This window comes from Dermochelys coriacea, chromosome 11 (assembly GCF_009764565.3).
Source record: "Dermochelys coriacea isolate rDerCor1 chromosome 11, rDerCor1.pri.v4, whole genome shotgun sequence".
Lineage (NCBI taxonomy): Eukaryota > Metazoa > Chordata > Testudines > Dermochelyidae > Dermochelys > Dermochelys coriacea.
In genome coordinates, this window is record NC_050078.2 from 44,828,739 (window position 1) to 44,846,080 (window position 17,342).

The window sequence follows — 17,342 nt, forward strand, 5'->3', positions numbered from 1 at the left end:
TGCTCTATCAGGAGTTTTCTGGGGTGGGAAGGGGCACTGGGAGAGTAGATTCTCCTTAATGAGCATCAACACATGTCTGACTACTACTGATGTAAATCTGTTTTGGAGATATTAGTTGCTCCTTTATCACTGAAAGGCTAACAATGGGTGTCTCCCAGACTCTCAACATATTTCAAAAAAGAAAAGGAGTACTTTTGGCACCTTCACGAAAGCTTATGCTCAGATAAATTTGTTAGTCTCTAAGGTGCCACAAGTATTCTTCTTTTTTGCGAGTACAGACTAACACGGCTGCTACTCTGAAACATATTTCAGTAACTCACAGCTTATCTTCAAATACAACAGTAATGCATATAATTCAATATGATAGTAAAGGTCAACAGATCATGACTTCTCAAATAATACCTCACAAGGCATACTTTGTAGAAAACATATCATAATCCTACAACAGCAGTGAATATGTGGATACAGGGTGTCATTTTGAGAGAGTATGTCACAATGTCCCTTAACGAGTGTATCTTTGCAAATGTAAGGGCTAGTAACCTTTTACAATGAATATTTTATTCTGCAGAATCTGAATATGCCTACAGGCTGCATAAATACATCAGTTGGGTCCAGTATTTGACATAACTGGCTTAGGAGGTAATTTTTTTTTTTCTTTAAAGTCTGGTTGCTGCAGGCAAAGGACCTGCAGAAGGAAGGGAAGAGGGAGAGAAACCATACACATGCAAATATCATTCTCTGTCCTCAGTACACCACCCTTTCCTCTACAAATGAGGCTTTAACAAATCAGTCCTATTAAAGGTTCCCAGGGAGGCTGTTCTTCCTCAAATTCCAAATGCTTGTTGATTCATCACCAGCCTCAGTCTCTTCTTCCGGAAGCTGGCTCACTTCCTCAGAGGCCTCTGCAGCGGATGCATGTTTCAAATGGGGACGCTTGTCCTACGGTGTCTTCCCAATGCTATTGACCAGGAAGTGAGTGCTATGAGAGTCTGAATATGCATTATAGTCCAGTGCCCAGGTCAAGTTCTGAGGTCTAGGCTCTGATATTGCTGGCATCTAGGGGCTGAAATATTCAGGTTGTGTCTCTCTATTGATTTACTGCTTGTGTCTAAAATCTGCTTAAATCTTGCTACACAAGATTTGTTCAATACTTTTTTATATGATTCATCAAAATTCTTCTCATGTGCTTTACTCACCTTACCAGAATGATACATTGTGGCCTAGTCCTTGCAATCACTGTATTAAACTGTCTTCTCCTTGACAATGTTGTAGTTCAGTATTGTAGACATCGGAGTGTGTGGTGCACATAATGTCCATGTTAGGCAACCGTTGACAAATTGATATGTACTCCCCATAACTGAGTTAAAAACAATGGCTACTATCTGCTGTGGTAGAGTGGTGCTTAGAAGCACTGCAGGAGCTCAGCTATTCCCTTGTGTTGCTTGTAAGTTCTGCAAAAGCTCTGCCACCGCAGGGTATGCAGAGTTTTTGCTGTGGAGCTGAGCTCTGCAGAATAAGGGAAGCCAGTCAGGAGTTTCATAGTTGGCTCCTTCCCTCCCCATTTGCTAACCAGTGCACTGATGTTTTTTGAGTAAGACAAATATTTTCACTAGGGACATGTTGGAGGATTTTTTTTTTAAAGGGTTGTTCCTTGGGTTCTGAAATAACTGGTTTGCTAGGTGGTTTTTGTCTCTAACATGGGTTTAGAATGATCAGGTTTTTTGTGATATTTGCTATTCACAAGTGGCCTTTTCTTTTCTTTTTTTTTTTTTTCTTTTTTTACTGGCTTCTCTTTGCACATGTGTAATCTATGCTAGCTCACCCTTAAAGAGAACAGTAAAGTTGTGTAAACAGTCACCTTTTATATCCATGTCCGATTATAGTATAAGGAGTGTAACAAGTAATATGGCTCTTTGTTTGTTTTTGTTCTGGAAAGGATATTGTCACAGCCCTGATTGAGCCCCTCCTTCTAGATATTCATCAGGCTGCTGTATCTGGGTCCTACGTGCTGGACTTGTGCTCTTAAGCTTCCAGAGTCTGAGCCAAGTCCAGTCTCTGGCTCTCGGTCTCTAGAGAAACTCTCTAGGTTTAGTTTCTCTTTCTAACACTCCTTTTTAAGAGCTGAGACCCAGTGGCACAACTACCTAGACCAGTACCAGCTCCCTTACTTCTCCAGTTGCTTATACACTCAGGGTATTTCTACACTACGAAATTAGGTTGATTTTATAGAAGTTGATCTTTAGAAAGTGATTTTATACAGTCATTGTGGATGTCCCCACAAAATGCAGTAGGTCGGCGGAGTGCATCCTCAGTACCGTGGCTAGCATCGACTCATGGAGTGGTGCACTGTGGGTAGCTATCCCACAGTCCTCGCTATCCATTGGAATTCTGGGTTAAGTTCCCAATGCCTGATGGGGCAAAAACATTGTCACAGGTGGTTTTGGGTAAATGTCGTTTGTCTCCCCTACCTACATCCCTTCTTGAAAGCAATGGGAAACAATTGTTTCATGCCTTTTTCCCTGGGTTACTGTGCAGACGCCATAGCATGGCAAGCGTGGAGCCCGCTCAGCTCAGCAGTTTTGAGCACTGTAAACACCTCGTGCATTATCCTGCAGTATGTGCAGAACCTGGCTAGCAGACACCAGCACACCCCCTCCCCACACAGTGTGGCTATTCTCTGGGATGATCCCTTTTAGCCAAGCACAAACAGCCCAGCATGAACGGGGTCCTTTTACCGTTCCCTTACAAAAATTCCCCTATTTCAACCAGGTGGCTGTGAATGATGTCACTCTCCTGAGACTGACACAGAAAGATAAAGATTGAATGTTGCATGAATGCGACCAAAACCCAGGACCATTCGCTGCCATGCTTTGTGCTGCAATGATTCCCGACTACTTGCTACTGGTTTGGCGTGGTAAAGTGTCCTACTGTGGAGGACGAAATAAGGCAGCCCTCCCCAGAAGCCTTCTGCAAAGGCTTTCAGAGTACCTCCAGGAGAGCTTCATGGAGATGTCCCTGAAGGATTCCCGCTCCATCCCCAGATACGTTAGCAGACTTTCCCAGTAGCTGTACTGGCTGCAAATGCATCCCAATGGTTCAGGGCAAATCAAACACTAAACACAATTGGTTTTAACCTCTGTAGTGTAATAACAAATGTGCACTCACCAGAGCTGCCTTCTCTGGCTTCAGGGTTGGGGATCCCGCCTTGGGAGGGTATTGGCTCCAGGATGATGTAAAGGTCCTGGCTTTTGGGGAGAATGAATTTTCCACTTGCCTGCTGCGCATTCTCCTCCTCATCCACAAAATCCTCCTCCATGTTGCCTGAGACTCCCCCCTCACAGGTGTCTGCGGACAGCAGTGGGGTACTGGTAGGGTCCCCCACCAAAATGGCTTGCAGCTGGTCCATAGAAGCGGCATGTCTGAGGCTCTGACCCGGAACGACTGTTTGCCTCCTTTGTCTTGTAGTAGGCTTGCCTGAGCTCCTTAACTTTCACGCGGCACTGCTGTGTGTCCCTGGTGTAGCCTCTCTCCACCATGCCCTGTGCGATTTTTGGCATATATATATATTAGCATTTCTTAGCTCTGCCTGCACAGATTCTTCTCCCCATACAGCAATCAGATCCAATGTCTCCCGTTCGCTCCATGCTGCAGCTTGTTTGCGATTCTGGGACTGCATGGTCACCTGTGCTGCTGAGCTCACCACGCTGACCAAACAGGAAATGAAATTCAAAAGTTCCTGGGGCTTTTCCTCTGTACCTGGCTAGTGCGTCAGAGTTGAAAGCGCTCTCCAGAGCGGTCACATTGGAGCACTCTGGATTAGCACCTGGAGGCCAATACTGTCGAATTGCACAACGCTGTGCCTGCACTACCCCAAATTCGACACCAGAAGGTCGATTTTAGGGCTACTCCCCTTGTTGGGGAGGAGTACAGCAGGCGATTTTTAAGAGCTCTTTAGGTCGACGGAACGGGATTGGTTATGTAGGCGCATTGCTTATAAAATCGACCTAACGCAGATAAATTCGATACTTTAATCTCGGTGTAGACCAGGGCTTAGAATGCAAACCTTGTGTTGCAGGTCACAGTGTCCCAAGTGATAGTTCCTGTCCCTCTACTGCTGGGTGAGTGCAGGCCACACTTGCTCTGCAACCCAACTACCCTGGGGGAACAATTTTCCCCTCCCCTCTGGGGCCAGATAAAATGCAATACCCCCAAATTATTGAAAAATAAATGAAAACTTGTGGGTTTAAAAAAAAAAAAACCTCATGGGTCTCTCTTTAATTGTATTTTAAAGATGCATTTAATTAGTGTTCATTTGGGGGTTTGCTAGTTTTTGGGTGTAAATGCTAACATTCTGAGGACTAGTTAAGTGTTTAAATTCTTAAAATATGGGAAATTAAGTAAATTTTGCTAATGTGCAAAGAATCCCTTTGAAAGTATACTTGTTAATGTGTGTTTAATATGCAATACATTTATGCTTTGGAGAGAACTGTTTTTGCTTTAGTCTTGTGTTCAGTGTCTCTTCAGGATACAAGATACTTTGAAAGCCTTGTTGATGTTCTAATACACTTGCTTAGATAAAGCTGTGGATAAATTTTATAATGAAGAAAGTTAGCTGACTTAACACTGACATTCTTCTCCTCTTGATATGCAGCTTGGTGATAGTGGAATAAGCCGTGAAGGAATTTCAGTCATGTTTCAGCTTCTTCACTGAGCATAGTCCTTTTTGGAAGTTGCTTACCCCATTTTACAGGTGGAAAAAGTTAGTACTTCAGGTGTTGAGGTTTAATCAATTTGTATAGGGTGGAAAATGTAAAGCGCTGTATAACCATTTATATTTGAAGTATGTAACACCAATTACTATAAGAAAGTTGATGTGCATGCTGGTGGGATAGAGTAGTAATGTTTCTTTGGGAAAATAAGAACTTAATTTTTCTTAGGAATATTTTGTATCTGGTTTCATGAGCTGTACTTTTAAATCTTTAACCTAAAAAAATTGAAAATCATAATTCAGAAAGCTATAGTTCTTGTGATGAAAACTGGTAAATCTGTTCTCCATGAAACTGTGGAAGTCAATTTCTTAAGGTTTTATACTGTTGCCCATTACCCTAGTACCCGAGCGTGAGATTTTAAGACCGATGCACTGTAACTACACCTAGAAATAATCTTGTTACTCTAGCAGTAAAAGCGTACTTCACTTTGATAACTGCTCATTTAAGAATACATTTTGAAGTCCATTTTATTTGTGGATTATTATAAGATTTTTTTGAAATTTACTGTACCAAGCAAATGAACCAGAAGCATAAGTCACTTCTGTTTTACTCCGTTTACATGGCACCCTCCTAAGAAAAGCTCACATTTCTTAATAAAGGGCTATGAAGTTTTTACTGTGATGGTGGGATACTGCCACCTTGTGGGCATGTCTTGCAGTTTTGAGACACCATTTTCTCTTGTAACATTTCTAGGGGACTCTACTGCATTTTGTGCTATAATCTGAATGGCTGCCATTATTCGATAGCAAGTAGCTCCATGGGGAGCGGAGAAAAACAAAAAAAAAACCCCAAAGAAATAGGTTGGTGGTTTTTCAGCAAGATGTAAAAATAGTCTTTGATTTTGAAAGAAATGCTAGTTCCAACAGAGATGCCAACCTTCCATAATTTTCCATAATTCTGATTTTTACATGTAATTACAAAATTACTAATTCAGGCTTAAATCTACTAATTTTGCAAGTGTGTGCATGCACACACATACGGTCTGTTTCGCCACCACTCGGGTCCAATGAATACAGCAAATAATGGCACAGCCATGGGGGCGTTCTTCTCCATCACTTCTATGAGACATGCCCAGACTGCACAGTGAGGGCCTGATAAGAGATAAGCCACAGCAATTTTGAATTGGTTGTGCAACGCTGCTGGAATCAGTGCCCAAGCCACAGGCTGCATGTTGTATTTAGAGCACAACGCGCAGCCTGTAACTTGGGCATTGAATCCAGCAGCACTCCAAACCCCACTAACAATTGCCATGGCTTGACTCCACTAGACTTTCACTGGGCAATCGGTGGAGGAGGAGAAGCTGAAGGGACAGGAGGAGTAGGAGGAGGAGACTGTGGTGATGGAGGAAGGGGGAGGGGAGGAATGCAACACAGGTGGGGGAAGAGGATCATCCTGGGAAGGATGTCCAGGCCTCGGACTGGCCAAGGTAATTAAAGGCCCAAGGTGGCATAGGAGGGCAGCTTTCCTAGGGCCAGTCTTTTCCATCTCCCAGTTTGGGGGTGGGGTTCAGGGGCATAATGGGCAGGGGAGAGCCCAAGCCCCTCCTCTTCGTCATAGACAAGAGAAGGGAAGAAAAGTATCTGGTTTCCAGGGGAAGACAGGAGTTCCAAGCACATTCTTTAATTCCTCAGGATTTTTTTTTCATAAACACTCCTAAAAGTCTCAGAATAAATTTGGCATCTCTGACTGCAGTACAGCTTTTAAAAACTTGAATTTTATATCATGTCAATGAAAGTAAAATATTTAAAATTACTTAAGACCCTATTTTCCATGCTATTTTCAGAACTCTAGTTCCTGTTGTCAGTGTTGCCATAGTAATTTGGTTTCGTTCCAGATGTTTTCTCTTCAGGCAATATCCTTATACGTATCCAAGAGCATGCTATCTCTTGTATTTAGAATTTCATATATTCAGAATTTCATCTGCACTAAAGAGCAGAATGCTTTTTAAAAAATACACAAGTGTCACACCAGAAAATGGCCAACAGCACCCTTTTGGCACTGTGTAGGAGGGAAGGGATGGGAACTGCTTCCACCTGCAGGGGAGGAGAAATGGGGGAAGGGATGACCTGGCCTATGTCTTTGCAGAGCTCATCCCTTCCTGTCCACACCGTGTGGAAAGGCAGCTGGCCACTGACATAACCAGTCTGCCTCCTGTCCCCTGGCTACTGCGTGGGCAGGAAAGGGTTAAGCTCTAAGGACACTGTGCACCATGGCCCAGGGAACCTGACTGCAGGGGCTTCAGCGGCCACAGAGCCTGGCCAGTGAGGTGGCTCAGCAAGAGAGGGTGCCTAAGGGCGGAGCTGCTCTGCACTCCCTGGGAACAGGACCCAGAGCTGCGGAGGATGGGGCGGGTGAAGAGGGTGCTTAAGCCCCTGCCTGGGGGGGCTGCTGTGGAGCCTGCAGGTTCGGGGTGGGAACATGCTGGAAATTGCTCTCCCCCCCCGCCCCTGAGCCGATACTCAGTGGGGGCTGCGCTGATGGACTGGCGGGGGAGCAGCTGGCGCCGCACGCTGCAACTTTGCCCCGCCACCAGTTTTGCACCCCCACCCTCATTGTCTGCCACTGGATCCCCCACTCACCACTGGTGGATGGGCGGTTGGTGAGCAGGGATCCAGCCAGCAGCAGGACCTGATGGTAGTGACGGGGGGAGGGGAAAGCAGAAAATATGGGACAATTTGCCCATTTTTAAGAAAAAGTCAGGACACCTGTTGGAAGCCTTAAATACGGGACTGTCCCATTAAAAACAGGATATCTGGTCACCCTACCTGTACTACAGTACCTGGGTATTATGAAGATCGTAGTTGCAGCTCAAATTAAGGCTGCACTGAGATCTTTCTTTCCCTCTTAAAGAAGCTTAATATCTGCTTTACATATTTGTGTCCAAAAAACTTTAACCTGAAGTTAAAATGATGGGTGATCAGCATGACCTTGTGCTATTCATACCCTTGCAGAAAGTGAGTTTAATTCCCAAAAGTTAAACTTTGGTAAATCAGGAAATGCACAGACTTTTAAGGAAAAGCTTTCTACATGATCTTAATTCTGTCCCCTTTGATTCCTGCCCTAAGAATTCCTTTAGGGAGATTACAGTACCATATACCCCTCTGTGTCTGCCAACCAGTAGTAAATAGATCAGTGGTGCTGTATAGAGCCAGTGAGTATCTGAAGATCTATATTAATAGAAGTGCTGAATTGGAGTTTAGGTTGGCATAGAGAACATGGGAGATTTGGTTAGGGAAAGATTAAAATATTGTCATATTCCCAATTTCTATTGTCATCCATATATGGGAGGGGAAAGAAGGGTAAGTTAGGTAGTGTAGACTTGATGACTGGGAAATGTCAGCTCTCTATTTCCCGGTTTTCCAATTTTCAGTTCCAGAAATTAAATTCTCATGTTCTGGAAGAAGCAAAGGGCAGTTCTGAAAGCCTACAGTCTTAACTTCACCTTAAAGATTTTGCTTGTGAGCTTCTCTTGTTTGAGAAGGTTCGGGTAGCAAAGGGACCAGGTTGAGGGCCAACTCAGGATATCATGCTTGTGGTATGCAGAATTTTCATGTGCTCTGTTCTCACCTCTGTCTGTGGCATGCAGAGCTCTCTGCTTCTCCCATCAAGCACTAAGTACAAGCTTGGGGAGTTTCCTATGGGGGGGGCAGGAGGGTGGGATTGCAGGCTCCCACTTTCCTGCTGCTGAGGAGGATCACAACTGCATTATAAAAACTGGTCTCTGGGCTTTTGTAGCCTTCCAAAACATCAGTTCTGTCTCCTGATGTCCCCTGTAAGCAAGATACGGTAATACAGAATGAGGGATCCCCAGAAACTGAAGAGTAATCAATGAGTTTCTTCCTGATCAACTCCTCCACTCTCTGTGCTTGTGGCATGCAATAAGTTTTCCTGTGCTTAGCTCACCTTGGTCTGAGTAATGTGTGTGCCACAGGAAGTCCTCAATTAGGGTGGGTGGCATGGGATTGTGAGGTTCCTTTATGCCTGCTCCTTCTATAAGAAGTTCAGGTACAATCTATAAATATTTTACAGCAAGCATAACACTGGCCTCAGGCCTGTTACTTCCCCAAACATCCCTCTTACATCTCCTCCTTTTGGCTCCCTTTTCCCCTTCCAGGAGGGTGTGATTGGATGTTGATTTTTCCACCTGCCCCCTTTCCCTAAGTCTCAAAGCTTCTCAGCACCAAATCAGCCAGAATTTGCCCAAGTTCTTTGCAAACCAAAATAGATTGGTTAGGCTTTTGTAGAGGCCAAATACCCTACATCTGGGGAGACAGAGGCATTTTTTAAAACAATTAAGCAATTTGGGAGGTCGCACAGTCAGCAATAGAACCGGTGTCTGAGACACAGGCCATTCCATTAACCATAAGACCATCCATCTGCAGTCGGAACTTTGAACCCCTAGTCCATCTCATAGCATAGTGGTGGTCTTTTGCCCTACAGACAGTCAGTGGGTTCCTTTCTGACTTTGTCCAAAAAGTCCATCCTGAATCTGAGAAACCTTCTTGATGAAAGTTGTGAAACTGAGATGTTCTCATGAAAACTTTTACTTTTTGGGTAATTGGATTTTCTGCCAAAAATAATTTAATTGGAAAATTCCTGTCCTGCTCTAATCACTACACTGATGTTGTGCCTGATTTCATTTGGCCCATGCCTTTCGAAAGAAGGGCTTGTTGCTCAAAAGGCAGCATGGCTCAGTGAATGAGAGAGCCTGCCTTACCAGAAACCAGGATTCTAATTCCAAATGCCTGATTTGACCTTGTGCAACCACTGTTATTTAGCTACAAACTTCTAGGACCTGTCAAGTGTACATGAATATTAACAAGAGATAGTAAAGGGAGAAGACTTGCACTCTTGGTCTTTGGGTTTGCGAATCTTTGTTCACTAGGCTACAACATATTGTACAGGGACACAATCTTAGTGTGCTGCACTGTGGCGGTTTAGTCTGGCGGATGGCTGTTTAGTGCATGGTGCACACATGAGCTAGTACCAGCTGAATGTTGCAGAGCATACCAGTAAATTTGCCCTTTTAAAACTGAAAAATAGTTAAGGCTGATTACTTGTAATTAGTTGAAGATATGTAGTATCACTAGGTAGAGTTCTGAGGCATTCATGTGTATTGCATTTCATTTTTAATACATTTAATGTATCATTAAGGCATCAAAAGAAATTTTGCCCTGTGGGGATACCCTTCAGTTACAATTGAGGTATTATAGTTTTGTGGTTCCATTTTAGAGGAAACATGAGGAGTTTTTTTTCCTCCTGCTACCCCTCAGCTACATAATGTCAATACTACAACGCAGAGTTCAGCTTCTTTGGGCACCTTAACTGTGAATTTCCATGCCTGAGCCTGTTTGGTTTTTCTTTAAATTTAACCTTTATTCTGAATTTCCTTTCTTTGGACTGATTTGGGCTACAGCATTAGAAAAAGGTTGTCATCCCATTTTACTCTTAAATTACTGTATGTGCTGTTAACTATATTATACTGGAGTTAAGTTTATTTTCATCTGGGACTAATGATTAAACAGTCATTGGTTTTTCACTTTCTTTGATGAAAATCTTAATTTTCCAAAGTAAAATTTACAGATTCAAATACTGATGCTAAATTGTTAAATAACAAACTCTTAAATTTAACACAGAAAATCTTACAAATTTTATATTTTTCTTGATTGCTGGCACCATAACTGTATGCATAAAAGATCTGTCTGCTGTAGGCTGGTTTTTGTTCACAGAATTATTTTTCATATACTAGCTTTTTTGTACTATTTTCTTTTATATGGAAGGTGTAACATCTGTGAAGCTAAATAGAATTCTACACAACTAGAAATATATCTTTATGATATGCATTTGACTCTTCAAATTCTAAACTAGTAGAGGGAGAGAGGAGAGTTAATCTTAAATTGTTGCAAAAGCCAAAACAATGGACGTCAACAATTTTACTAAATTGTATTAAAATCTTTTTCCCCTTTTAGTCAAGAAATTCTGAAGTGGAATGGATGGGGATACAATGACTCCAAATTTATATTTAATAAGAAGGGACAAGCAGAATTCACAGGAAAAAGGTAAATGAAATTTCTGGCATCACTGTGTAGCTAATATTATGAAGTTTCTTGTTTTTATTTTTGAGAATCTGTATTTGATTTAAAACACTACAGTCTATCTGAAAGATTGCTTTTTTGTCGCATCCTGTAGAATAAGCTTAAAATGTTGCTGTCTGCATTTTTAACAACTTTACTGGGTTATAAAATAGTACTTTACTAGTGTGGATAGTAAAACAAACCTTCACTGAGGGTTTCTTCATTGCATGCCTTATTAAAAGTTTAAAATGATAGAGGACAACTTAAGCAAATTAGTCTTCCCCATAATTCCAAGTAGTCATCCTGCTGACGATTTAACTTGATCTTGAGTCTCCATTATAACACTCATTTATCTAAGGTTTGGTCAGTATGCAGTATTCTTGAGTATTCTTCGGTTCTAAGTATCTCATGCGAGAACAAGCATGTCATTTTACTGATTAGTTAAATGCCAGTTTGTTTGTTATGAGGAAACCTGTATTCATGTGTAGAAGTTCCATTGGTGATCATAAAACGTTTCTTGGATCAGGTTTGTGGTGAGGATAAATACATTAGATTGTGAGATGCCCAGATACTACTGTAATGATGGGGAGGGGGCACTATAAGTACCCAATTAGGGTTGTCAGGCGTCCGTTTTTCGACTGGAATGCCTGCTTGAAAAGAGACTGTGGTGACTCCAGTCACCACCACTAACCGGGCCATTAAAAGTCTGGTCAGTGGCACAACGGGGCTAAGGCAGGCTCCCTGCTCTGGCTCTGCCCGGCTCCCGGAAGTGACTGGTATGTCCCTGCAGCCTCAAAGCACAAGGGCGGCCAAGGAGGCTCTGTGCGCTGCCCCTGCCCCAAGTGCTGGCTCCGCAGCTTCCATTGGCTGGGAACCATGGCCAATGGGAGTTGCAAGGGCAGCGCCTGCGTCTGAGGCGGCAGTGCTCAGAGTCACCTGTCTGCTTCTCTGCCTAAGGGGCACAGGGACATGCTGGACGTTTTCGGGAGCTGCCTGAGGTAAGTGCTGCCTGGAGCCCTCACCCCCTCCCACGCTCCAACTCCCTGTCCCAGCCCAGTGAAAATGAGTGAAGGTGGGGGAGAGCAAGCAATGGAAGGGGGGGGGGATGGAGTGAAAAAGAATGAATGGTATGCAGAAGGTAATTGAGTGCTCCTATTTTTGCTATTTCCCATAATACAAAAGAGAACATTCAAGAGAAATGAAAGATAAATTTTATATTAGTCAAAGGAAATACATTTTTGCACATTACATAGTTACCCCATGGAACTCATTGGCATAAAATATCATTAAGATCAAAAACTAACTAGGATTCAAAAATTACACATTTGTGTAGGTGGAAATATCGACATTTCCATTACATACAATTGAATCTGTTTTTAAGACACACAGTCTTAACATTTCTGTATAATTGTTTTATATTTAACACTAAATGTGCATAATTTTGCAGACCTGGATATGAATTTAAATCTAATAAATTTTTCCCTTGTTCTGCATAAGTACAAATAACTAAGATATTTATCTGATTTACATAATATTTCATATTAAGAATGTAATATAGATTTTGTTTCAGGTACAGGTTGAGTGGTATGGTGTTACCTGTTTTGAAGGAATGGATGGAAAAAACCTTAGGAGCAAGTCTGGAGCACAAAATTACCTCTAGAGTAAGTAAATAGCTGAAAAGGCAGTTCCTTCAAACATATTACACTCATGATGACATAACCATTCATCTATTAGACATGACTCATGCTGTTACCCTCCTTATGCCCTTGCATATAGTTGAGTGCCTTAGTATTAATACAATATATTTATTTTGAAAAGTCATGCCTCCTTATAGACTATATTGTATATCAAAAGCTGGGTGACTTAATTACTGAAAGTCCAAATTACTGTAATGTCACACTACTTTAATCAAAAGATTAGCTACTTGTACAGGGAATATTGGAGTTACTTTTTGCATGGTGATATATTGTCTCAAACAGACTGCTGAATGGAGGAGCCTACCCAGAAAGGAGAGAACTTTCATATCGGAGCAAATATTTTAATTACTATTTGCAATGAGAAGCAAAATACAGAAAATATAATAGTTGAACTGTTGCATACAGTTTTAAATAATTTCTGCAGAATGAGTGCTATTGAACCTACTCGATAAATTGCCCATGTACATAATCTGTTTGAGATTGTATAATATTTGCATGAGTCTCTATGCATTGAAGATTTTGGCTTTCCAGGGTAACTAGAATATTAAACTGATGTTTTCTTGAAAGTTGCAGCAAAAGCTTTAATAGATTTTTAGGGTTCTAAAGCATACCTAATAATTGCATTCAGTTAATGGAACATTAATGTTTAAAATCATTTGGTGTTATAACACTTAACAAAAATTCAACTTTGATAATTTTAAATCGGTTTTTAAAATCAAATTCACCTTTCACCATTTACACTTTTTTATTTACTTTTGAATGTGACTTGGACAATGAGCATAGACTAGTCAAAGAAGCCACTAAGTGTTTCTCTTTAGTTCACATGCACAATTATTTATTATTTGTATAATAGGAGTGCCTGGGGAGCCAGATGAAGGCCCAAATATGCTAGGCACCATACAGATAGGTAACAAAAAGATGGTCCCTTCCCTGAAGAGCTTAAAATAAAAGTGTAAGAATGTACCTGCATTTGGCTGCAGACCTAGCAGGGAAAACTAACACCCAAACAGACTTAATTTGGAATAATCATGTGGAAACTGTTCTGTTAAGTTTTGTGAAAGTTCTTAAAGCAAAACATATGTGGGTCTTAAACTGACAGTTTTCCCATATTTTTTTTAAATTCAAGCAATCCTTAATTTTTTAATATTTCTAAAAATCCTTCCAATTGGAAATCTTTTTTTCTCCTGTTTTTCTCCTTTCTCATTTTGATTTTTTTTTTTAATGGAAGTCAATTGTGGAGTATCAGGATTAGAAATTTCAGCCAGTCCTAGCTCAGAAAAGTTTAAAGACTGAAATTTTGAGTATTCAACCAAATTGATCCTCTTTAGGATACACCTCTAAGTGAAATTATAGTCTTGCTTGGAGAATTATTAAGACTTGTGTGTAAAATGGGAAAAGCCCAGTTGATTGGACAGTAACGTTTTACTTGTAACATAGCAAAATTGCTCAGCAATCATTGAAAAACAGAAGATGGAACCCCCACTGCCATTTTTAGTTTCTTTTCAGAGTAGAACTGCACTTAGTCTGTAAAGATCTTTCTTTGGTGAAGGACTAAATCCTGTAGTTTGCCCTGTTTCAGCTATCTGCTTTGTGATCTTTCCTTATTCTCACAGTGCTAGGGAGTAAGACTATGTTGACATGGTTTTTGTAAAGCACTGTGGACTATTGTACTGAATAGATCACTGGCTTTGACAGTGACATACTGGACAATTTATCTGAAAAATAAGGGTTAGGGGGATCAGTGAGGGGTCTAGTCTACAGAAGAAATGCAATTGAGTGGAGGAATCAAAAGGGACGGGTAGGTAGTGTATTTAGGATTGAGGCCAGGGATGATGATGACCACTTTAATTGGGTTAAATTCAAATACCCATATTTTGTTGAGTTTATCAACTGCTAACTCTAATCTGGGTAGTTGGGGTTGTCATGAGAGACCAACACGATTTAGGGGACTCCCTAGTAGTAGTGACTTTTTTTTCTTTTATTGTAGGCTTTCTTAAATACTAGTGATGTACCCCCATCTATTGTAAATGAAGAATTTCTTCAGGATCTTAGAGCCATTACAATTTCATATTCACGGGAAGCAGAAGATAGGATGTTCAGAGCTCATGGTAAGATCAAGTCAATGAGTAATTTTATTCTTTTAGAAGTATATATGACTTTTAAAAATTCTTGTAACTTGATTTTTTTTTTTGTACTTCAGGTCACTGCCTACACGAGATATTTGTGCTAAGGGAAGGAATGTTTAAACGAATTCCTGATATAGTTGTATGGCCAGGTAAAAACTTCTAAATTTTTTTTTTTTCTTTGCTCTGGAGGCTGTAGCTTCCCGTGACGACTGATGAAGGGTAGTAGTTTGGGAATCAGTCCTGTCACACTAGTTGGATATCTCTCACTTTGTCATTTGTTTGCAATAAATAAACTGAAATTGTTAGTGTCAAGGAATCAAAAATGGCTTCAGTCTCACCTTTTAAGAGTAGTCATTTTTACTTTGCAATCTAGATGTTCTCATTTCTGTATGTTACTATGGGGTATTCAATGCAGTGTTAGATTTATCCTAAGGACTTTAATTTCAGTTAATAGTACTAAGTAATGGTCTTTCATTGTAAGGTTAATGCTCATAGTTATAATCAAATGGCTGTATACAACTTCTCAATCTTTAATGAAGTATTAAACATTGTCTTGGTGCTATGTGCTTTTTTGTACTGATGACCAGCCCACTTCACGCATACTGTAACTCCTGAATTTCCTGGGGTTTCAGCACTTGCTTGGGGATAATTACAACATTCCTGTAATTCATAAGAACGGTCATACTGGGTCAGACCAAAGGTCTATCTAGCCCGGTATCCTGTCTTCTGACACTGACCAGTGCCAGGTGGTTCAGAGGGAATGAACAGGTAATCATCAAGTGATCCATCCCCCGTCACCCATTCCCAAACAGAGGCTAGAGATACCATCCCTGCCTATCCTGGCAAATAGCCATTGATGGACCTATCCTCCGTGAATGTATCTAGTTCTTTTTTGAACTGTTATAGTCTTGGCTTGGTCAAACTTGGATAGTTTTGCAGATCTCACAGATCCAGAATTCCAGCCCAGTTTGAAGGAAACCAATTCAGTCATTTTAAAAGCTATGAATGTTTTGTCACACTCCACTGAGAATTGTACTATTTAGCTATGCATGCATGTGCACATATACAGGCTTAAAGGAAAAAATCTAGCACACCTCTTCAGCACATGGTTTTCAAATGCTCAGAACTTCTGGTTAATAAAAGCCAATTTTTTCCCTTGCAAACCAAGCAAAGGTGCTAGTCCTTACAGACTATATCTAGGCGAAAGTTCAAGCTTCCGTCATTTTTACTTTACTATGTCTAAAACAGTATGGTCAAAATGCTTATAACGACTGTACTCTTCACTCACTGTACTCAAAAACAAGCAGCTTTTGCTCAAAAATAAAATTAATCTTCACAGGGAACAAGCATGGAAAATTTCAGCCCATACACTAAATTTTCTAGAAGATGAGCATGTGAAAATTGAGGACAGGGCTTGGAAACTAATTGTAGTGAGAATTAGTAGGTTCCCATTATAATGTAATAGAGATAATAAGAGCCCTAAGCATGCTTATGAAAGTGACAAACAGAAAAAGCTAAAAGGAAGAATTAAAGAAAATAGAGCTTGTATCGTTTTAATTTTTGGCAAAACTTAAAATCTAAAGAACAGCTGATGGAAAGAAATGACTCCTGGAAAACGCATCCTGGCTAGCTTGTCTTTGCTAACATTTTTGCAGGTTTTGAAGATGCACGTGCACAGTGTGTGCAGGTGCATCTTAATTCATTAAGTACATCTCTGAATTACTGATCTGTACTCTCCAACCTTAATGCCATTTTAACACCGTTTATCTGGGAATTTCCTAGGTGTGTTTTTTAGTTAAAAGTTTCATGCAGGAACCATATACACGAAACCAAAAGAGGATGTTGCCATGTAATATTTCTAATTTGAAGATGCCAAGTATCAATTTAAATCTTTTATTTTAACTTTTTATGGTCATATTCACAAGTATGCTATGGCTGCTTTGTTGTTCTGGAGCAGCATGAAAGCAGCCAGAGCTTACTGACCAGGTAACTAGGTTTACAGCTGCTTTGCAATGCAAAGCAGCCAGAGATGATACCCCGTTTCTCTGTCTTCTGCTCTCTAAATTCCTCCTGCCTTTTGCACCTCCCTACATTTCCCTCCATATGCATGCTCAAATCCCTCCTTGTCCTCCATGCTCTCCTGTGTGTACCCACCCTAGTTTCACCCTTTTTCTGGCATTCCTTCTATTCTCTTGCACATGCACACATGGCCCCTAATTTCTCCTGTCTTTTCTGCTGCAGAGGCATGGTACAAAGGGTAGCTTCTGAAAAGAAGTAGTTGGACTTATAATAATTGAAAACTTTTTTCCAGAGCCTGAGGCATAAAAAAAGCCTTTCCTTCAGAGAAATCCACTAAGAACTGCCCTCTTTCAAAACTGCAGCTATTTTTCATCTCGGTTGATACAATAGATACAAGCTCTAGTTTTCAGCTTGATGTAGTTTAGATACCTATTTAAAAATTAAATTAAAAAATATACCTGTAAAGTTTACACAATGAATAATTTGAATTGTCTGTCCATCTCTTTTGCTCTGGAAGTTCCCCAGCTGTTGAGGATCCCTGGTTAGGCCAGGAGTCTTATGCTTTCTGTATAATTTAAACGTGACATTGTTTTCAGCCTGGAATAATTCCACAGCCTCGGTATATTTGTGGTATTGTTTCACTTCAATTTTATCTAT

General features: G+C 40.8%; 1 protein-coding gene across 3 annotated transcripts in view; it reads left to right on the forward strand.

The window, feature by feature from the left end:
- The window catches only part of AGPS (alkylglycerone phosphate synthase), a 159,501-nt gene that overhangs the window by 39,163 nt on the left and 102,996 nt on the right, over positions 1–17,342 (forward strand). For 2 of the 3 annotated variants that reach the window (XM_043505392.1, XM_038422213.2), the window contains exons 2-5: positions 10,739–10,828; positions 12,414–12,504; positions 14,528–14,648; positions 14,741–14,815. In XM_043505392.1, the coding sequence (XP_043361327.1) occupies positions 10,739–10,828; positions 12,414–12,504; positions 14,528–14,648; positions 14,741–14,815 (377 nt within the window). Of the gene's footprint in view, positions 1–10,738; positions 10,829–12,401; positions 12,505–14,527; positions 14,649–14,740; positions 14,816–17,342 lie in introns of all 3 variants that reach the window. The other variant, XM_043505391.1, reaches the window with a different exon arrangement.